Below are 23,371 nucleotides of genomic sequence, written 5' to 3'. Positions count from 1 at the left end.
GGGTCTGCAAGATCTGCTGAAGCCCAGACAGGTGAAGGCTCTCTCTGGGAAGAAAGTAGATCAGGGCCTCCTTTCCCAGAGCCTGCGCACGTGCTTGTGCATAGAGACGCTTAGAGAGTGCGCGCGCCTTGACAACGTGCTCATGCACTTAGTGAGTGCATGTGCTCATGCGGAGAGATGCTTAGTGAGTGTGCACGTAATGACAACAGGTGTTGGTGCAGAGACGCTTAGTGAGTGTGCACCGTGATTGCTGCTGCGTTTCGAGCCTCCATTTATCCCTCTACTGTTTAGTAAAAAACACTGATGGGCTTTCTTCTTCTTGCTTTTTTGCAATCTTGATGTATTTGTGGCGCTTTTTTTTTAAAGTATTTGTGGCTCTTAAGGAGAGCAGTAAGGGCTTTCATGCACCTCTTGAAGCTTCAGGAGAGCAATGAAGCTGAACAGAGGACAGAGGAATTCCCTCGTGATGGGTGGGCACACGCTCAGGGCTATGTGAAAGGTTGGTGATTTGTGTCCACCAGCCACTCCATGTGCCAATCCGCTTCCGTAAAGGTTTAGCCTCAGAAGCCCTGTGGGACAGTTCTGCTCTGTCATGGAGGGCCGGCCACAATGAATAAGAATCAACTCGATGGGAATATTTTGTTTTGCTTTGCTTTGCTTTGTTTTTGGTGAATGATGCAAAAGGTGGACTTGCTGAGTGCTGATGGGAAAGTTGGGGGTTTAAGTATATATAAAAGTGTCTTGAAGAAAGACCTGAAAATCTGCTTCTAATCTGCTTACATTTTTAGTTGTCACAAATACAGGGGATGGGGCAGTACTACTGGCATCCAGTGGCTGCTGGAGATCAAGTAAGTTGCTAAACATCTTACACTACCCAAAAAGAACAGACCACAATCATGGAGACCATTTAAATGCACCATGACCCTGCAGGGAGCCCTGGTGGCCTAGTGGTAAGGAACTGCACTGCCAGGACAAAGGCAAGTGGTTCAGATCCACCCACTGTCCCATGACAGAAAGATGGCTCTCCTCCCAGGTGATTTACAGCCTCTGAAAACTGCTAGAGGGGCAGTTGTTAGTCGATTCCACCTTGCCGATACGTAACAGCACCTTTTCCTGTATGACAGAGCAGAACTGTCTCGTCAGCTTTCCAAGGCTTTAACAGATGCAGATTGCCTCATCATTCTCCTGTGGAGCAGCTGGAGGGTTTGAACTGTTAACCTTTAGGTTAGCAGCTGGATGCTTTAGCCACAGTGCCGTTAAGTCTCTCCTCCACAGCATGTACAGAAGTTGTTGTTGTTATGTGCCGTCGAGTCGTTTCCGACTCTTAGCGACCCTATGCACAACAGCCTGCTCTATCCTGCGCCAACCGCACCACCTCGGACACACCCATCCCGATTACCCCAGTCACCGAATCAATCCACCTCATAGAGGGTCTTCCCCTCCTGCGCCGTCCCTCCACCCTCCCAAGCATGATGTCCCTCTCCAAGGACCCGTCCCTCCTGGCAACATGTCCAAAGTATGTACAGAAGTAGGAAGCTTTTTCTACTTCTCTATTATCTTCTCTTAAACATTTCCCTTTTTCTTCCTTTTTTTAAAAAAAAAGAGAGCGAGAAAAGCCTTACAATCAGCTCCAGGTTACATCTGTAATGTATATCACACTGGTATTGCCTTACTTTACAAACAGTTCAGAGTGCCTAACATTGGCTGTTACGTTTCCCTTGTCGTTTTTCTTATTCTGAATCATGATTACTGGACAGGTCATTTGACGTCTGAATAGGTCAGTGGGCAGCGCTGAGTGAACATGTCCAGCAGAGCTTGCTGGACTATAGTCCTCACAGACCCCAGGTCCTTTCTCCCACAGAGATGTTAGCAGGGTCCAATCGCTAATCCTTCCATTAGAAGCTAAGTGCTATAGCCACTACACCACCAGGGCTCCTTCAGGGCAGCCCCAGGGGCCCTCACAGTCCACTGTGCAAACCACAGTCAGCGACACTGACCTAGGGCTTAACGAACACTCTCATCTCCCATCTTCATAAGATGACACAGCGGAGCTTCCTGTCTTATCTTAAAGCCATGAGTGCTCTCCTCTCTGACTGAGTTCTGTAGCACGGATGTGACACGGTACCACAAGTGGCTCGTGTGCACGAAAGGCCTTTTCTCGTCACTTAGTCCTATTTCAGGGTGCCAGCTCTAGGGAGGGCTTTCTGTCTGGGCCGGCCCTGGGGGAGGGTCCTGGCTTTCACCTCTTCAAGCCCCGTGTCACATGGAGGTAGCGGAGACCTCTAAGTGTCTTGGAATCAATCTTTTCCTGGATGAGGAAGCCCACCATGGAGGGACCCCAGGTTAGAAGAACATGTTCCACTCCTGTTCCACTCTTTCTAGGTGGCCCTAAGGTCCCCCTTCTCTATCCATTTCTCTCTCCTTTCATCTTTTGTAAGAAGAAAGGTGCCACAGGCCACACCCAGGGAAACTCCCTTTCCAATGTCTGGCCAATGGCTGTGCTCTATCATAAAGGATGTAACATCCACTTACAACTGATGGCTGATCAGAGCTCAGATCACATCATGGAGAATGGCCCCAGCATTGTGTATCCGCTCTGATCCTACTTCATCAGCTGTGTTTGTAGTTGTTACTGGGTGCGTGGAGCTCACCACCATTCCTAGCACCCCTGTGGGCAGCAGATGGAAACCTTGCCGCGTACTGCCCTGTCCTTAACATCATAGAGGGAAGCGTTTACAACACGTAGAACAATGATATCTGAGTGATAAGTCGAGGATAATTGCACATGGCCTGGACGAGTAGAGTATATCCTGGGGGGACACATTCACTCCATGACAGCTCTGTGCCAGACACCTTGCTGGCGTCACGATGGACTGATTGGGGGGGCGGAGGTTGCCGAGGGACCCACAACCCTTTCCCTTCCCACTCCTTCCTCATTTTGATTTTCATCCACTTTCCTTTTATAACAGCCGTATGTCATGTTTATAGCATGTAGCACTTCAAGGCTGTGCTCTGAAATGTCAGATCAAGGGAAAAAATGGCCTGGCCACAGATACACAGAGATTTCTGTTTCTATTCAGGTTGTAGGGGTTGGCCCACCGTGGACTGCCTTTGCTCTGTAAAATCAACAGTGCAGTAATAGCTCAGGGAAGCAGGGGTGGGAAGCTGTCATGTTGAAGCTCTGTGTTGCAGACCTGGAAGATGGTCAGACTGGCTGGGTGGTGCGGTATCGGTAGGTCTGCCCGTGGGTTCATGTCAGAACATGCTGGAGAGTCCCACCATCTCCATCTCGAGCCCTTGGGTAACCGGGTGGGGTGGTCTTGAGAAAAGGTAACATTCTTCAGACATACATATCGTCTCCTTCCTGAGACCTTGCCGTTGCAGCAGGAGCAGGTGAGGCCTAATCATTCTCAGGTATAAGAGAAGTCATTAAAGAAAATGCAGAATGGAGGTATGGAGAATGAAGAGACAGGTTAGGAACTGAACCAGCTTGTATCTACAAGCTGTGAGTCAGCACTGTCACCAGCAACAACCGCTGTTGCCTCGGACAGGGTGTCTCATTGGTTTCTTTCAGGTTCCTGCCTTGTCTGTGTCTGGGTGGTTAAACAGCTAAGTGCTTGACTAATAACAGAGAGTTTGAGGGTTTGAGTCCACCCAGAGACAGGTCAGAAGAAAGGCCTGGTGATCACCTTCTGATAGGTCACAGCAGTGTGTCACCCACCCGAGGGAAAAGCTCCCTTCCCCTGGGACGCTCATGAGAGCGCCAGGGCCGCGCTCGACTGAGCTGCTGTGGGCTTGGTTGGTAATGAGAGTTTAGAACTTGGCACTTGAAGTGGAACCTGTCTCCCTGGCCGGGTCCTTTCAGCATTATTTCTCACTCTGCTCTGTAAGCTCTTAAGGTCTTTGAGAAGAGAGTGGCAACTAAATTAAGTGTCGGGAGAAGAGATTCTGATAGTAAAGCTATCAGACCCTGGGCACCAGGGAAGTTCTGGCTACCATAACACCGCGATTTAGATGAAATGTGAAGTCAGTCTTCACAGGGAATTTGTAAAACCTGCAGGGCTGCAGAAGGTGTTTTTAGACGCGCACACGTGTGCGTGGACACACACGCGATTCAGCACTTTCAGTGCTGGTGAAGGTGTTTTTGTTAGGTGCCATCAGGTCAGCTGTGACTCACAATGACCTTATGAACAGCAGATCGAGCCTTGTCGTCCCTGCTCCATCCTCACAGCCCCCACCAAGTGCACACCCACTGTCATGCCAGACCACCTCGAGGGCCTTCCTCTCTTTCACTGATATGGAGAATATCTGGCCACCATTTTGGCTCCCAGGTGAAACCAAACATATACCCACCCCCTTCTACATGCTATAGAAAGAATGGCTCTGTAGGGAGAATCTCCCACCCCAGCAGAATCATCTCATCTAAGGACAGAACAAGCCCCCGGGATAGTAGAATACGATGGTGGAGTCATGGAGATGGACAGCAACCTCGCAGGACAGAGTAGAACTGCCCCACAGGGTCTCCAAGCCTGGGCCTTCATGGATGTACACCAGCCTGTTCCTCCTACATAGTAGCTGCTGGATTCGAAACATCAACCTTTTGGTCAGTAGCTAAGTGCTTAACCACTGTGCTATCAGGGCTCTTTGCTAAAACTGTTAGACCAGAAGATTGTCCTCGGCACAGATAGAATTGTGGTTCTTTTTCATTTGGATGCCTTTTGCTTATTCTTATTGTCTAATTGTCATTTTCAAAGCTTCTTCCAGAGTTCTGAGGATCAAGAGCATCCTCTCAGGAGGGACTTAAGGACTCAGGAGCTGACTCCCATATTTCAGAGGGGTAGAGACTGCTATTACCCTAAAAAATTGGAACCCACCCCCTTTGAGTAGAGTCCCCTTCACAGCCATCCTGGGGGACAGAGCAGACCTGCCCCATGGGGTTTCCAAGGCTATAAGTCCTTGCAGAAGTAGGATGCTTTGTCTTTCTCCTGTGGAGCAGCTGGTGGATTTGAACCACTAACCCCTCAGGTAGTAGTAGCTCAACACTTAGAGGGAATACAGAAGGGAAGATAATGACCATTGGTAAGCTCTTGTTTGTTTTTATATATGCTTAATTTATTGTGGTGAGAAATGTAACAGAAAGTTTACCTTTTATAAAAAAGAATTTCTACTAGTTTATTTACAAAATTAGAATACATTGTTTTTAAGAACAAATTCTTTCCATTTCCCTCAACCTCCCCCCATCAAATTGTACAACCCCATGGTTAATTCCCCCCTCCCCCAGCACATCCTCATCCCTCTGCTTCCACCCTCCCCCACCCCACTTGGATACTTATACTCACTCTACAGTAATGGTTTTATACAATATTTATCCTTGTGGGACTGAGTTAGTGTCACTATCCGTTCGCCAGCAACTAACAGTGACATTCTGATGGGGGTAAGCACGACGGAGATACACCACTCCGGAAGAGTATCAGAGAGTCAATCCAGCTCAATTTTATTAGTGGCTGCAGCTCACTTATATACAAACAAGTAAACAGGAAGACAGGATAGGGTGAGCTTACAGACGTGGGACATGCACATTGGATAGAACCTCAGTGTTGTGTGGACCACTTCCAGCTCAACAGATGCGGCAGCCGTGTTCCCAGGTGGCGAGCTTTCTCAAGCCGGTACAGCCAAACACAGGGGAGCTTTCTCTATCCCACATTAGAGGCCGTGCATGGTGTGGGGTCAGGATCAGGCGGGTTTGATCTGTTGTCTTGGGATTACTGTGAATCAGAGTCGACTGGATGGTACCTAGTGACAGTAGCAAACAATTACACTCTGATGGAGGAACCACTGAGGCCTCTGATCTGATGGTACCTGGTGACAAGAACAATAACACACCGATAGGAGCCACTGAGGCCTCTGATCTGATGGTACCTGGTGACAGTAACGAACAATAACACACTGATGGGAGCCACTGAGGCCTCTGATCTGATGGTACCTGGTGACAATAACTTCTAAATTATTACCTAAGTTGGGAGGGACTGGAGAGCTTTATGCTGAGTGAACTCAGTCCCATAAGGATAAATATTGTATAAAACCATTATTGTTGAATGAGTGTAAGGATCCAGGAGGGGTGGGAGAGGCTGGAAGCAGAGGGATGTGGATGTGCAGGGGAAAGAGGGGATTAATCATTGGGTTGTACAATTTGATGGGTGGGAGGGTGAGGGAAATTGAAAGAATTTGTTCAAATTTGTATTTGAATTTTGTAAATAAATCAGTAGAAAAAAATTTTTTAAATTAAAAAATCATAAAACGATAGCTTGTGAGGATTTGGTTCGTAGTACACTCAGTCTATCAAAGAGCATTTCACAGTTGGTCTAGTTGCCCTGCCAACCCGACTGACAGGCACCTGATTCAACAGCACACAACAACAAAACTTTAATTTTTATTTGCAATGTTTTAAAACCCTATAATTACTTCTTATGTATTTTTAATAAATGTATTCTTGAATGCTTTTAATGTTACTAAAATGCAATTAAATGCTGTTGTAATTAAAAAAAACAACAATACACCGATGGGAGGAGACACTGAGGCCTCTGATCTTGTGGGTCTGCCTCGTCTAGAGGCTTCCACAGTGGAATTGCACCGTATTTCTCCTGTCACTGCTGCCTTCTTCATGTTTTCAAGAGTCATCCCATCGCAGTGTGACCAGAACTTCATTTTTCAGCCTCCTGGTTTTGACATTAGCTGAGATGCCTTTGACTTATGTTGCTGGTGGAAAATATAGAATTTACTGTGAACTTCCAGGAGAACAAACAAATCTGTCTTGTAGGGCGTGCAGCCAGCAAGCTCCAAAGAAGCAAGAATCAGGAGACGTTATCCCACGTGTTTATCAGGAGGGTCCAGTCCCTGGAGAAGGACATCATGCTTGGAAAAATAGAGGGTTAGTGAAAAAAAGAGGAATGCCCTCCCTGAGATGGATTGACAGTGGCTGCGAGGAGGTTGCAGGACAGAGCTGTGCTTGGTGTGTCATACAAGGAGTTGCTGTGAGTCAGAACCAATAAAATGACCCTTACATTGAGGGAGCACTGGTGGTCTAATGGCAAGAAGCTGCACTGCAGTCCCTAAGGCACTAGGTTCGAGGCCACCAGCTGCTCTGCAGGAGAAGGATGGGCAGTGTCCTTCCAAGCAGTTACCTACCTAGGAAAACGTGCCAGAGAGCTATGGGCCGATTCTGACTCGACAGTACGCAATGACAATAAGCCAAGGAAACAAACAGGTGACTCCTACTGTCCTTGGAGCCTCTGGTGACTCCAGGGGAAGACCAGAGACCCCAGATATTAGTGGGGGCTTGTGACCCCACCTTGCTTCGATTAGAGGCATGCATCGTATGGCGAACTCTCCATATGCCCTGTTCTCCTGTGCATTTTCTGCCCACCCCACATAACTCCTCACAAGAGCGTGCAGCAGTGGGGCTCAGGTAATAGCTCCACCAGTTACCTGGAGGCTGTGGAGACCTGAAGGATAAAATGCCAAGCACTCAGCTCTCAGGGGCCCTGGCTTCCAGCCAGATGGTGCCCCTGGCTCTGGAGGCCTCCCTTCACATCCACCCACGTTTATATCGCAATCCTTCTCCTGGACGTGGGCCTGTGACTGATGCCCTTGACTCCATGGAGCAGAGAACTGGAAGGATTTTGTATGCTTGGAGTCTTGGAGTTCATCGCACGAGAGCTGGACACACAATTTCCAGAGTCTGGGAAATCCTGCCATCATGACGCGAAGGAAGCAGGAATTCAGAACACAGGTGGAAGGGGAGGCCTGTGGTCCCCGTGAAAGAGAGCGACCCGATGCTCCTCTCCGTGCCTGATTCTGGACATGTCCTTCCTGCCTGGGCTCTTTCTTCCACGGGGCTAATGCCTTTGCTGCCGTCATTGTCGTTAGGTGTCCTCGACTCCAACTCACAGAGACCTCATGGACTACTGAGGGAATCCTGGTCACAGTGACCTTGTGGACCGCTGAGGGAGACCCTGCTCGGTCATAGTGACCTCGGGGACCGCTGGAGGAGACCCTGGTCACAGTGACTTCTGGACTGCTGAGGGAGACCCTGCTCGGTCATAGTGACCTCGGGGACCGCTGGAGGAGACCCTGGTCACAGTGACTTCATGGACTGCTGAGGGAGACCCTGCCCGGTCCTGCCCATCCTCCACCATCGTAACAGTCACTGTGAGCCAGCTCACTGAGGGTCGTCCCTCCTTCCTGGTCCCTTCATCTTTTTGAACGTGATGTCCTGCTCCAGCGACTGACCTTCCTGATCACACCCCCGAATGTGTAAGATGAAGTCTCACCATCCTTGCTCCTCCCTGGAGGGAGCACTCACTCTAGCTGTCCCTCTTCCAACACAGATTTCTTTGCTCTTTTAGCTACCCCATAGATTATTCCAGCAACACCACAATTCAAACGTGAGCATTCTTTAGGCTTCCTTATTCATTGCCCATGTTTTGCATCGTATGAGGAGATTGATTATGCCTTGGACCCTCAGTCTAGTCATCTGAAAAATGGGATATTGAACTAGACTTTATAATTCCTCTAGTTCTGATGAGTGGTGTTTGTGATCTCTTTTTCTATTGGCATCATTTTCGTTCCCTGCTTCAGATAGCAACAGCTGTGTGTTGTGGTGGTGGTTAGATGCCGAGCCATAGCTGACTTGGCTCGAGTGCTGGTGTGTGCTCGGAGTCCCCGAATAGCACAAATGGTTAGCACCATCTGTGGCTGACCAAAAGGTAAGGGTTCTAGGCTCCCAGAGGGACATGGCTCTGTGTTTCTGAAACATCAGCCCCTGAAAGCCTTATGAAGACAGCTGTATTCCATCTCAAAGCCAGCTGGTCGGTAGCGATTCAATATCCACAAAGACTCATTCCTTGAACCTTGACCCCAATTTGTAGGAGGGAGCCATTGCTTTTCCATGAGATTGTGAACTGATAGAAGCCACTCTGATTTCCAGAGACATGAGGTTTCCCTGAGAGACAGAGAGAGAGAACAGACAGAGAGACAGAGAGAGACCGACTGAGTCTTCGTGCCTAGGGAAGTCTTGGGATTCATTTGGAATGAGTGGCTTGCTCTTTTTCTTCTTGACTTGAATCCTGGATAACCAAGCCCTTGGTGACCCTCCCCTTCCTCATTTTTCCTATTTTTGTTCCATGACCATATGCTTCACCTAGAGACCTAATTGTACTTGAGAGGTGTCACTGCATTGGAGAAGATTGTGATAATGAGGTTTCAGAGTCAAAGTGGAAACCTCAGCGATACTATGGGGATGTCTGTGCAGATAGTTTCTCCTTATGAGACCAAACCAGCAAGTGGCTCTGTTCAGCATTTCTCGTGAGGCACTGACTCTGTGCTTCATTTCCCTGGGTTGTTTTTTTGTTTTGTTTTGTTTTGTTTGGTTTTATTTAGGAAAAACTCCTGATGTGTTGTTTAGAGATCTTGGGAAAACCCGTATGATCACGGGCGTGCCAGGGGGCCACTGTGGGCTTGTGTCCTGGGCTGCTGCTCTGAGATGCTTGTGTGGGCCAGAAATCCCATGTTGTCACACTGTTGGAGCATGCCCTGGGCTGTGAGATCTGTGAGGACTGTCTTGCTGAGAAATCCAGGATGAGTGTGGAAACGCTCCTGGAAGCTTATATAGAGGCAGTGCGGGACTCCTCAGATGCTAGGACTTAGCCCTGGTTGGTGGCACCATGTTGAGGACAGGAGATTGTGCAGTGGGAGACAAAGGATTAGTCTGTAAAGTGAGATAGACACAGTTAGTGGAAGGGATGGAATCCCACCCGGGCATGGCTCCATCTGCTGGCCTCTAGGTTATCAGTGCCACTAGCTGTCCCGAGGGTTACTAGGAGTCTTTGGCACCTAACAACAGGATTCAAAGTCAACACCAGTGAATTGGTTTGGTTTGGGTTGGGGGGTTATTTCAGGGGCAGCTTTTGGTTTAAGGTGAAAAGGCAGTATTTCAGGTGTTCATGCAGCCTCCATGGTTCCAAAAATACAAATGATTCTTTGGATGCTGAACTCCCAGACTGGTTTCTGCCTTAAATGGAAGTTTAGCCATTGAGTCTCAGCTGTTCCAGGGCAGGGAAGCACTGGTCGCTTGCAGTGGCTCTTATCTTTTGTTTACCCGTCAGTCTCAGGGAGGCCAACTTTTTCTATCAGTTATTTACTCTCTCTTTGAAGTCTCTGATTCCTCTTGGTTGATGGGACCTGAAAGCAATCACCTATAAAAAACATTTACAGGTCTTAAAACCAAAGTACTGTTCTGTGAAATCAGTAAAGAATTCCTGCCCTGAACTCTGTGCTTTCTGAAGAACTAGCTTTATGGGATCAGAATACCAAAGGCAACTCAAAAGGTTAGATGAGAAGCTTCAGGAGCCTGAACATATATATGTTCATTTGAGAGGAACAACCCAGAGAAGGCAAGCACATAGAAGATGGGTGCACAGTGCAAAGAATATCATCAGTGGCACTGAGCTGTAAAATATGCAGAAAAAGTTACCATGTTATCTGTTTTTTACAATAACATAAAGGACCGTAGTCTTTAATATGGATTAAAGCTCAACATAAAGAAGACAAAGATTCTCACCACTGGGCCAATTGGCAGCACCATGATGAATGGAGAAAAGACTGAGGTTGTTAACAATTAAAGTTTGCTTGGCCCCATAATCAACACTCTTGGCATCAGCAGTCAGGAAATCAAAAGGCAAAATGTATCAGGTAAATCTGCTGTCAGGGCTCTTTCCAGAATACTGAGAAGCAACGATGTCAGTCTAGAGACTAAGGTGTGCTTTATCCAGTCCATGGTCTTTGCAGTTACTTGCTATGGATCAGTGAGCTGGCTAATGACTAAAGATGACAGAAGAATTGATGTCTTTGAATAGTGGTGCTCGAAGAAGAGCCATGGACCTCCAAGAAAACAAACAGGTCTGTCTTGGAGAGAGTGAAACCAAGTTTCTTCTTAGAGGCTGGGATTTTGAAGCTCAGTCTTACATTCTTTGGGCGTGTGGCCAGCAAGGACTGATCTTTGGAGGAGGGACAGCACAGGAGAGGAAGTTGGTGGATGAGATGGATTGATTCAGTGATAAGGCAATGGGGATAGGTGCGTCAGAGTCAGTGATACTGTCAGGACTTGGCAGGCTTCAGAGCTATTGTCCATAGGACCGCTATGAGTCACAGGTAACTTGACAGCACATAAGAACAACAAAATATATGTCTATAACTGTGTATGGAAATCGTATATACTTTTATTATACATATTCTCAACAGTAACAAAAGTAAAATTATAAAAATAGTTATAATATAACTTAGCAGATGGATAGATGGAGCAAGTAAGCAAGTATAATGAAATATTAATGATGAGGCTTGAGTGATGGGTGTGCCCTGCACAGCTTTCACATCTCAAGTACTGGAACTTTTCCCGGTAGTGTTTTAGGTGTAGGCACTCTGTAGACTGTGTTGTTAGGGATGTGGTTCCTAGGAGTTTAAGCTGCAACCATATCCATCCTACACTGGGAGAGGGTATCCAATAAACAGTGAACACGGACTCACCTCTGTTTTCTTACTAAATTGTTCCCCCTAGATGAGGCAGGAAGTGCAGGTAAACCAGTGGCTACCTTTGCTTGCCTCTGTCCCTGTTGAAGGTTGTCCATTTGCATGGCGGCTTTGATTCTGTATGAAGCAGCTGTGGGGTTGACAGAGAGGCACACGTCAGCCATCCCCAGAAGCAGAACCTGTGATGTGGTGACAATGTGCAATATTCTTCACTCCAGATGAGTAAGGGCAGGTGAGCCCCTGCCGACCTCGCTGGCTGGGTGCTCTGAGCCTCTGCCTACAGCAAGGACAGGTTTCTGGAGATGAGACTTGGGCCTGGGAGATGCCCCTGGGGGTGGTGATATTCCTTGCATGAGACTGTATACCCAGAGCTCTGCTTAACTCCGGGAGCAACAGGTACCAAGGGGGTCACGTCTGCCACCAAGTGAGCTTAACCTCCACCATCAACACAAACAGGTCAGCTTGGGACCTCAACTCGAGCTGCATTGGCTGTTTTGATGAGGAACACTGAGACACAGGTACAGAAGTGTTCACCTAAGGGAAATCGGCTTCTCTAATTAACATTGACATTGTGTGTGGCACAAACAAATCCAGGCTGAAGGCTCGGAGGCTGGCCCTGCTCGCCTGCGGCCTGGGAGACTGAAGCCGGTGTGTGCTGGATGGTGGATCTAGTTGTGCAGAAGGTGAGATCATGTGATGACAGCTAATAAGACCAGAGTGGAGAGCCCTTGGGCGGGCATTCTGGAGCCTTCTATTCTGGGCAGGAGTGGCTGGGTAGGCTTTGACTCTGCAGGAAAGTGCTGTAGAATTGAGAGAGGTTTCCCAGCTGGGACTTCACAATGGTTCATTGTAGTATGCCTGCTGAGAATTCGCATTTCCACCCTCGAAAGGACTGGTCAGGAGCTGTGTTTTACCAGGATCACCAGGTGTACAGGGGACTCAGCCAGGGGAGCTTGTTAAACCACACAGATTCTGTTCATTCTGGAGTGGAAGTGCAAATTCTCATCAAAACGTCAAACCAGAATGAACCAACCCAGAGCACTCTCTTTTCCCAAAAATAGTTTGCTAGGTACTCACAGCCACTGGCTTAATGCCAACTCAGAGGGGCCGGTAGGGCAGAGCAGAACTGCCCCAGGATACCCAAGGTTGTCATCTTTATAGAGGCGGACTGCTACATCTTTCTCCAGAGGAGCAGCTGGTGGGTTCGAACTGCTGACCTTCTAGTGTGCAGCCAAGCCCTTAAGTACTGCACCAACAGAGCTCCCCAGGAAAAAGCCCTACTACAAGAAAAAATGTGTCTTTTGCTTGTAGCTCCATGTTTGAGACTTGCTCAGGGCCTCCCAGGCAAAGCTCAGCTGTGGGTCAGGTGTGCTGTGGACTGTATTCTTTGGGAGATATTGATTTGACAATAGGCGTTCTCCATTGGGTCAGAAGCAGGAGGAGTTGCACGTCCCCTGAAGCTATGTCATGTGCACCCTGCAACATCTTGTCAGAATAATTACTGATGCACACAGCAAGCAGGGAAACGGCCACACCAGGCTTGGGTTTTCCGCCGCAGAAACCCGAAGTCTGTGGAAGTAGATTGCAGGTCTGTCTCAAAAAGGCCATCCGTTCCTAGATTTGCTCACTGAAAGAGTTAAACAAACCTCTGGAAGACCTGATTTCTTTCTCCACTGAATCCCCCTCTCATCTCGATACTTCCTTTAATCACCAACTATCCTCCAGTCAATTCTAATATGTGGGAACCTGAAATATGTCCAAGTAAAGCCATGTTCCACAGTGTTTTCAGAAAACTTAAAAGTGTGGATTATTTTTGCCTAGATTGCCAAGCTTTTCTGTAACATGCATCTCATTGGATTTGAACTTCCAACCTTTAGATTAGTAGTGAGTATATGAAACACGTTGTACCACCAGAAACTCCCACCTGTCCCATGCGTTTTTTACAAGTCACTTGTTTTCATAGAGAGTGGACTATACATGTTATTTCAGATTCATTTTTGTTGGATTTTAGATTCTGAGAATTGAAATCATGATGCTTAGAAGTCACTGTAATCCATCGATGTTCCCCCACCTGGCTTCATTCATTCATTTATTTCCTTCTCTGACTTCCCACATCCCCCAGCTACCATTCTAGAATGTTTCCTCTATTCTTCTAAAGGGTATTGTGTGAATGTATACATGTTTTCAAAACACACGTAAATGGTGTCTACTTGTAAATATCATACTCTCCTCTAACCTAGTTCATTTAGCGCTAGGTTTTGTTGTGGGATAAAAGATCTGGCACTTAGTAAAAACATAAGCAGTGACGTTTATTGAGGACTAGAATGATTCAAACTGGGCAGCCTTAAGAGGAAGCCGCCACAGGAGCCACTATGTCAGAGGAAGAAAGGAGATTAAACAGGAACTAACAGATAGCTTTTCTGATTAGCTTGTATTTATAGGAAACTGTGTTACCAGTTGCAAGACAATCATAACACCCCAGAAGTTGCAGCTAAAAAACCATAAACGTAGCAAAATAACTGTTTTTCTAGTCTGTAGGTATCTTGGGACTGTCAAGGATAGGCGTCTTACAAAATTAGTTTTGCAGGGAGCCTTGTATAAATGCCATTGAGAGAAAAGATTTTGCAAGGAAGAGCATGCGGAGTGGGAGTCCAGGAATAGCCCCTTTGCACTGTGAGCCACGTTGTTAACCCTCACTCTTACTGACTTACAGGCGGTTACAGTTTTTTCAGAACAGTTGTGGGTCAGAAGCTGAAGTAAGGCTAAATAAAAAGTGGAGTCTGATTTACATGCAAGCCAGGCAATTTACTTATGCCCAGTACCTCAGGAGGATATGAGGAGAATTGATGCCTTTGAGCTGTGGTGCTGGAGAAGAGTACTGAGAGTACCATGGACTGCTAGGAAAACAAACACATTCATCCTGGAGAGGGTTAAACCAGGCTGCTCCTTGGAGGCAAGAATTCTGAGACTCCATCTAACATACTTTGGGCATGTTGTAAGGAGAGACCGGTCCTTGGAGGAGGACATCATGCTTGGGAGGGTGGAGGGAAAGCGCAGGAGGGGAAGGCCCTCTATGAGGTGGATTGATGTAGTGACTGGGATAATCGGGATGGGAGTGTCAGAGACAGTGAGATTGGCACAGGACAGAGCAGGGTTTAGGGTTGTACATAGGGTTGCTATGAGTCGCAAGCGACTCGATGGCACATAACAACAACAACAACAGTGCCTCAGGACCTGACTACTTTTTACACATCACCCCCTTTTGATCAAGATGATGTTGTTGATTGCCGTTGAGTCGAACACGACTCATAGCGAACCTGTTAACAAAAGGTGTGAATCCTCTCTATAACTATCATCATTTATCAAAGTTTATAGAGTTTCCAGAGGCATGTTGTTTAGGAGGTGGATACTACTGCTGCTTCCAAGATACATCTTATTTCCACAAGGACTTTTAGTTGGACATTTTTTTTTTATGTTATGAATCAATTAAGTGATCAATAAATGTGTTTTACCTTCATCTTGCCATGATATTTGACTTCATCTTCAGGATGAGTTGGCTGTCTTCAGGGTTAGTGTTACACACAGGGTCACACTGAGGAACAGTTTGGGTTTTTGAAAGGGCTAAGTAGAAGTATCTTCCAAAAGAGTTGGCTCCTTCAAGATACGTAATTCCATACTATGTTGCATTGAAAAACAAGGAACTCATGCAATATTATTCAAAATGGGTGACTCTGGAAGACATTATGCTGAGTGAAGTATCTCAGTCACAAAGGGACAAATACTGCATGGTGCCACTGTTGTAAAGCAGGATTGACCTCAGGGTTGGGAGGAGACTGAGAAGGATGGGTTGAAACATGAGGGAGAAAACTGTTTAAGTGGGAAAATTATTAGGGATTTTTGTCATGACGGGAGTCTAGAGCGAAGGCTGCATAGTAGAGTGGACCTGGGGGGAGGGATTGTAAAACAATGAAATAATTTTTCTTTTACTTTTCCAAGAGGGGAGTGTACTAGGGGGGAGGGTTGGAGGGGAGAAAAGTGCAACAGTGAGTGAATGGAAATTAAAAAAAAAAAGATACATAATTCCTTGCATCACAAGGGGAAGTTACAGAGGAATTACATATATTAGATAAGAATTCTATGCACATTTGCATGTATATAAACAATGATTATTATAATGCTTAAGATAACAATTCCAGTTTGTAATAGTGAGCATGAATAAGAACAAAAATAATAAAATGAGGTAGATTGGGTGTAGGAACAAATAACCTCTGGTGAACTTTTATGATCTCCTGTTTGACTTCTTCTATAATATTTAGTCCATTAAAACAGGAGGTGCTGGCTATTGGACAAGCTCCTCTTGGGGCTAACAGGAAGTCAAGGACTATTCGATCATCGAACATACTTTTGCTAAGGATTCTAAAGACTTTAGTTGTTCTGTTTTATTAGTGATCAAACTCAAAATTCAACGCTGTTGAGTGAGAACCAGCTCACAGCTGACCCTCGATAGAATCTCTGAGTGTTTCAGTGACACAAGAAGAGATTGCACAGTTCTTCCACGGAGCCCTTCAAGGATCCGCGTGGCCAGAGGGGCACAGACTGTGGATTAGCAACACAATCCCCATGGGTTACGTCACTAGAGTTTACCATCAGCAATTTGAGCCATAGAAACAGATTATGGATAGATTTGTCAGATTACAGAGCATTGAACCAAAGTAAGATGGTCTGAAGAAACACCAAATACATCGCAGGTCTACCTGCTATTAGATTTCCAAGGTCTTCCCATCTTCATTTGTGTCGCATTTTTGGACTAGAAAGTACCTCTAAACTATTTCTCCAACAGATGCTGCTGTTGTGAGGCTGAGCTTCCCGGCTGTGGCTCACCGTTTTTATTTAGTTCATTTTCTGTAGGAACACTGTTGTCCGCATAAAAGTATATAAGGTATTTCAGAGTATATAAGTATACAAGGGGTACAACCGTACCCTCTCTTTTTTATCTGTCATCATGCAGAAAGAAAATAGATTGGTTAGTTTGTTTGCATGAGTTTGCTGTGGAGTTGTTGCAAACAAATAATTGTCAAAAAAATTTCAGCACCTGTTTCTGCACGAATAGAATTGAGATCACTAATACAAGATGATTCGTCTATGGGTAGGGCATGGTGTTTAGGTTGGAAGTGCCACTTTTTGTCAGATTAAAATAGGGTACTTGAGGTTGGTTTTGATGGTCCAAGAGGACACTGTAACCTGACATGCATCATTTGTTTGACAGTGACACCACTAAAATGAGCAGTAGCAGGAAGTACAAGACTTTAATCCTGTTTAACACATTCATATTCTCTCTCTCTCTCTCTCTCTCTCTCTCTCTCTCTCTCACACACACACACACACACACACACACACACACACACACACACACAGAGAACTTTTTCTCAGAGCCCTTCTCCTGCTGTCTTTAGCCCTACATAAACTCCCAGGCAGCCTGCCACTTCCTGCCTTGTGTGCTATTTCTTCCCTTTGTCATTCACCTTTTTTTGCAACCAAGAATATAATTCTAACCCAAGAAGCCAAACTCCAGGGCAGAATACATCAAAAAAGAAAGCCACAAACAGTAATTTGTGAACTGGGTGAAAACGAGCATAATCATTAAAATTCAGCAGCAAGAAAGATCTCATGGTGAGATTTGCAGCTGCCACCTCCCCTTGAATCAGGTTGGGGTAGGTGGGTTTCTTTGTGCTCATTTTTTCCCCTCCAGCAGAAAGTGTATAGGTGGAAACAATAGAACTACCTGTGGGAAGGTGTCAGCTCCCTTAAATTATGGCCTCCTAAGGGGTTGGTTAGAAGTACAAGTCATTAACCCTGAAGCTTGGAAGGTCAAGTCCACCGAGAGGCATCTTGAGGGAAAGGTCTGGCAGTTGTCTGGTGATCAGTGCAAACACTATGGACCACAGTGGTGCAGTCTGCATGAGTCATGGGATGTTGCAGGCCCGGACAGGGCTTTGTTCCATTGTGAGATTGTCACGAGTCAGGGATGGCTTGAAGCAGATGAGAGCAGGGAGTGGGTAGAAATTGATGGAATTTGAGTCCAGCACGCCTGCCTTCACCCCCACACCACACTGCCTGGGACCCTGGAAACCCAGACGTGCTTGCATCCTACCCACACCCTGAAGTTTCCCTACGTCCATCCTGAGAGCCTGCTGCTACTATCAGCTCCAATAGGAATTCTGGGAAGTTCATGCGAGATCTGCAAGAAAGCATGTCTGGCCTCCTCCACCTCCTGAGTGGTCTCTGGAATGAGGACAGACAGGTGGGGCCCATGGGTCGGTCCAAGGAGTGGGCGCTGTTTTGTGGAAGCTCAATGCTACTCTTCCTGTCTTAGTTGTTTCTCGGGAAGAGTCTCCAATCCTTCTCTGGAAGCCTGGGCAGCTCCTCCAGGTCAGCAGGGAGGCAGCACATCGAGTATTGATGGAGCAGCTGCACTGGAGCCCATGTGCACGCCTCTGACAGGCGCTCAGGATGCTAAGATGGGCCTGGAGGCGGAGCTCGCGGCCCTTCGGCTTTTATTATTAATGCCTTATTTTGTCCTGTTGGTGCTCCATTAAAGAGGATGGTGGTTACCTTGCGAGTTGGGGGGTGTGTGTGTGTACACACGCACGTGCATGCATCAGTGGATGTATAAATACACAGGGATCTCTGTGTGTCTGTGTGTACACAGTGTCCTTATATGTGTGTGTGTGTGTAAGTCTGTGTTCACGTGTGTGCATGTGTTCTGAGTGTGTGTGTATGTGTAAGTGTACAGGGCTAGGTGGATGAATGAAGAAGCATGTGTACATGTTTGTGTGCGCACATGAGGATGTGGTTCGTTGGACTCACAGGTATGTGAGTGAGTGGGATGTATTATGTACGTGTGAAATGCATTTTGCTGTATACAAGCACACCTCATTTTACTTGTCTTTCACTTTCCTGGGCTTTGCAGAGGCTGCGTCTTTTTTTACAAATTGAACACTGTGGCAACCCTGTTTTGAGCAAGTCCATGGCACCATTGTCCCAGCAGCACATGCTCAGCTCGTGTCTGTGTCACACTGAGTTCATTCCCATAAACTTCTGCATTTCACTCTTGCACTTCTAGGCTACAGGAGAGTGTCAGCATATCTGTTAGGTGCACTGGGAAATGGAAACATTCCCTCGAATCACTTTCTGTGTATGTGAAAGGATGTATTCTGAGAGTGGTGGTCAGTGTCTTCTGAGTCTTCTGAGTGAGGCCAGTGTATGTGGGAGTAAGGTGTGTGTATTTGTCACTCTCATAGCTTCCCCCACCGAGGGCAAAAACTGCCATGTGTCCAGCCCCCCCTTGCCCCTGACCTCTAATACCTGGAGTCACACTCCAAAATTCATACCTCAGTCTACTGCATCGAGTCGATTCTGATGCACAGTGACCCTTTATGGCCGACCAGAGCTTCCCAGAGAGTATCCACGCGGGGCCGCACCCCTCCCATCCCCACATCACACAGGCATGCTCACCCCAGGGCCCCAGCAGCTTCTAGAGGAGAATTTCACCAGGAGAGCACTGCTGGTCCCCAAAGATGGATGGCCTGGGGCGATGGAGATTAGGCACCCCGTGTTCAGAATTTGTACCAGACATTGATTTTCTTTACGAGACAATTAATCACCTCTGCGTTCCATCTGGGATGAGTGTATTCAGAAGAGAGGGCAGCTGCTTTTGTTTGAGCCTGTGACAAACAGTACTGTTGTTGCCAGGTGCCGTGGAGCGGGCTAAAGTTCACGGTACCCGCTACACAACAGGGCACCTTCACCATCCTCACCCGGCTGGCTCGCTCACCCTGGCCGGCTCACTCCAGGCCACTGCTGCGGCCACTGTGTGTTCTGAGTGTCTCCACCCTAAGGGGCCCACCTTCCGGCACCAAGCCCCAGTGTTCTCTTGTGATCCAGGGGTTCTCATTGGCTGATACTTGACAGCAGCCCATCAGACCCTTATTCCTAGTCTGTCTGGTCGGAGAGCTCTGACGAAGCCTGCCCTCCGTAGTCTGTGACAGACCAGTGGCACAACTTCCAGCAGCATCACAGCGACACACAAGCCATCGCAGGACTCGCTGACAGGTAGAGACACCAGATAGGAAAATTGGTCATAAGTGTGTCTGGGGATGAGCCTGCTCTGACGCTTCTAATAGCATCAGAGACCCCAAGGGCAGGCCCACTCCTGGACCTAAAGCAAACGCAGTCCAGCATCTGGTTTGGTGCCTGGAGCAACATCAACATATGATGAAAAGTAGAGTCCCTGGATGGTGTAAGCATTGAATGCATCCACACGCTCGGCCAGAAGGTTAGAGGTTAGATTCCACCCAGAGCTGACTGGGATGGAAGACCTGGTAATCGACTTACAAACACTCAGATGCTGAAAGCCCAGCCGGCACGGTTCCACTCTGGTGCATGTGGAGTCACCAGGAATTGGCGCTCACCAAATGGCAGCAAGTCTCTACACCTTATCCTCACTTACCAACTATCTTGTTACCTGGCCTTTTCTTTCTTATTTATGACACTGGGGCGGAGGAGTGGGGACCTTGCTACATGGATTGAAGCTCAACATCAAGAAAACAAAGATTCTCACCACTGGGCTGATTGGCAGCATCATAATGGATGATGGAAGAGATTGAGATTGTTGACAGCTTCAGTTTGCTTGGCTTTACAATCAACACTCTTGGCACCAGCAGCCAGGAAATTTAAAAAACTTACTGCATTGGGAAAATCTGCTGTCAGAGACCTCGCCAGGGTACTGAGGAGCAATGATGTCAGTCTGGAGACTAAGGTGTGCCTGATATGGGCCATGGTCTTTGCCATTACTTGTTATGCATCAGAGAGCTGGTCAATACCTAGGGATGATAGAAGGAGAGTTGATGCATTTGAGCTGTGGTGTTGGAGAAGAGTATTAAATATACCATGGACTGCTAGGAGAACAAACAAGTTCATCCTTGAGACGGTTAAATCAGACTGCTCCTTGGAGGCAAGGATCCTGAAGCTTCATCTGACATACTGTGGACATGTTGCATGGAGGGACCAGTCCTAGGAGAAGGGATGTCATGCTTGAGAGGGTGGAGGAACAACGCAGGAGAGGAAGACCCTCGATGAGATGGATTGATTCGGTGACTGAGTTAATGGGGGTAGGTGTGTCAGAGAATAAGATTGTCACAGGATAGAGCAGGGTTTTGGGCTGTTGTACATAGGGTTGCTATGAGTCGCAGGCAACTTGATGGCATATAACAACAACAACAACAACAACAATCTTACTACTATGTGAATTAATGATGTAGTAACGAACGCCAAGGTCTGAGGGGAGAGTAACACAGTCGGTGGTGACTGTGGTGTGTGTCAGCTTGGCTGGGCCACGGTTCTCAGCAGCCACGTGACAGTGTGATTTGGCGGTTGTGTGATGAAATTTCGCAGTTACATAATGATATCATTGGGCAATTATGTAATGACATAACTTGGCAGTTACTTATTGACACAGTTTGGTAGGTGGAGATCAGCTACTTTGCGATCTTCCCCTTAATGATCGGAGATAGTCGTTCTCCATTTTCTCATAATGCCAGTTTTTTGCCTAACCACTTGATCTTTGAGACCTAACACCATGGATATGAGATGAACAGATGTACAGGTGTCTCGATGCCTGGCATCCTTAAGCTTGACCCTCAGTGATTCCTATCACAGTGACTCTGACAGCAACTTCTAGTCCTTGACCCCATATCCTACAATCACCATTTCCTTCAATAAGTAGAGAAGGACATGAATTTCCCTTTCTGGAGCAAATGCTCAGTTTGCAAGATGACTTTCAAAGCCCGAGCCTCTGTCCCGTCTCAGTGGCCTGCTCTCCCGCCGACAGAGAAGGAGTCACCTCTGTCCAGTCCACACACATCCATCCTCCCGTTTTCAGGAGCCACCGAGTGGAAAGAACAATTTGTAGCTTCAGTGGTATCTGAGATCTTGAGCAAAACCCAAATGCTACAAAACCTAATTTCAAGCAAAGTCACATCTCACCAGGCATTTCTTTCCAGCAATCCAAACAGAAGGCACTGGTGCTGCGTCAACAGGACAGCTGGGGTGCGGGTCCCTCTGTGTTGGGGTGAACAGGGCTTCTGCACGCTGGGGCCTTTGTTCTCTGTCCTGTGAGCACAGGCGGGGAGACAGATGTGTGTTTAGCAAACGACTTTAATGGAAGAAAGAAGCGTTGAGAGAATTTTGTAAGGAAGGCGGCTGCTGAGCCAGAGGTAACCCTCTGGAGTCGGGGCTGACTTACTTGGGGTCTCTGAGTGTGGAAGGTGGGGTGAGGCTGACCACCAGCCCTCTTCCTCCTCCTCTTGGCCTCATGGTGGTCCATGCTGTCCACCTGGCCCCCGCCTTCCCTCAGCTGTGTTGTTAGGTGCCATTCCAGCTGATAGTGACCCCCGTGGAAGTCTGGCATCATTCTCAGAGTCTTGGCTGTGTTTAGCATTGTTGCTGCTGACTTAAGGTCAGTGGTTGGAAGCAGGTTCTCTGAGTGAGAGATTACAGCCCGGAAGACCCCGCAGGGTGTTTGGACTCCGTCCGGCAGGGTGGGCGAATCAGAAGGGGCTCAGTGTGGTGGGTTTGGTGGGTACAGTACCACATGGTGGCATGGGCCCATCAAGGATGACCGTGTCTCTAATGGGGACACTCACGCCCCTCTCCCCACAGGGCCAAGGTGAAGAAGGGCGTGAACATCCTGAGCACACAAACCAGTGAGCCTCGCCAGTGGGACTCCACACAGGAGACAGGCAACGGCGGCAAGCATGCCACCACCACGGTGGTGTGCCAGCGCCTGGGGCCCGGGCCCCGCAACAGGTAAGCCCCCCTGTCCCCTCGCTGCCACGGCCTTGCTGCCCACGGGGCTCCGGGCATGTGCGCGTGCGCCTCCAGGACTCCCCATCTTCGTCTGTCCCCCGTGGTTGACCCTGGTGGTATCTGAAATGCCATCATCATGGCTTCCAGCATCACGTCAACACACAGCCCCGCAGAAGCACTCACACATGGGCGGTAGACAGAATTCTGTCTCTCTCTCTCACACCCGAGACAGAAAGCACGTTAGGAAAGCTGTCACAGGAAGCTGTTTTGTTTAGATGGAGCGATTTCTCCCCGAGCCAGGGGCCTTTGGGAGTCCTGAGATCCTGCTCTTTAGAATTGAGGCTGGCGAGACGTTGTCGCATGTGCTTTGGGCAGGTGATCAATATGATTAGGAGGGACCGGTCTCTGGAGAAGGACAGCGTGCTCGGTGAAGTGGAAGGTCAGTGAGATAGAGGACGTACTGGCACCGTGGTGGATTGACACAGTGCCTTCAGCGATGGCCTCTAGTGTGTCAGAGATGATGAGGACGGCACAGGGTAGGGCAGCGTTCACAGCTGGGGTTCCTAGAGTCACTGTGAGTCGTATTCATCATGGGCACCTAACAAGTACTAGCTTCTCCAACCATCCTGTTCTTCTCCAGGGAATGGCCCCACCTGATAACATGCTAAGATTACATAAGACAAAGTCTCCCCATTCTCACCTCTAAGTAGCGTCCTGGCTACACTTCCTCCAAATGCCCCCTTCCCCTCGCATCTGCTCCCAGGTCTGTGACCACAGCTGCACTTGGGGGCCAGTCTGAGCAATGGTGGAACCGTTAAAGCAAGAATTTCACAGGGCTTGGGAGTGACCCTTAGTGAAGTGAGAACAGCGTTGACTTTGGGGCTGGGCGTCCACTGTTGGGTGAGAGTTTAATAAGTGAGGT

The 23,371-nt window shown here is 47.7% G+C and overlaps 1 protein-coding gene across 1 annotated transcript in view; it reads left to right on the top strand.

Moving 5' to 3' along the window:
• TMEM132C (transmembrane protein 132C) overlaps positions 1 to 23,371 on the top strand; it is a 167,029-nt gene that overhangs the window by 61,133 nt on the left and 82,525 nt on the right. The window contains exon 3 of the mRNA XM_006894684.1: positions 22,303 to 22,449. Within this exon, the coding sequence (XP_006894746.1) occupies positions 22,303 to 22,449 (147 nt within the window). The remainder of the gene's footprint in view (positions 1 to 22,302; positions 22,450 to 23,371) is intronic.

Source organism: Elephantulus edwardii, unplaced genomic scaffold, assembly GCF_000299155.1.
Source record: "Elephantulus edwardii isolate Elephantulus edwardi_28Jun2011 unplaced genomic scaffold, EleEdw1.0 scaffold00148, whole genome shotgun sequence".
Lineage (NCBI taxonomy): Eukaryota > Metazoa > Chordata > Mammalia > Macroscelidea > Macroscelididae > Elephantulus > Elephantulus edwardii.
This window is presented reverse-complemented; position numbering and strand designations above follow the sequence as displayed.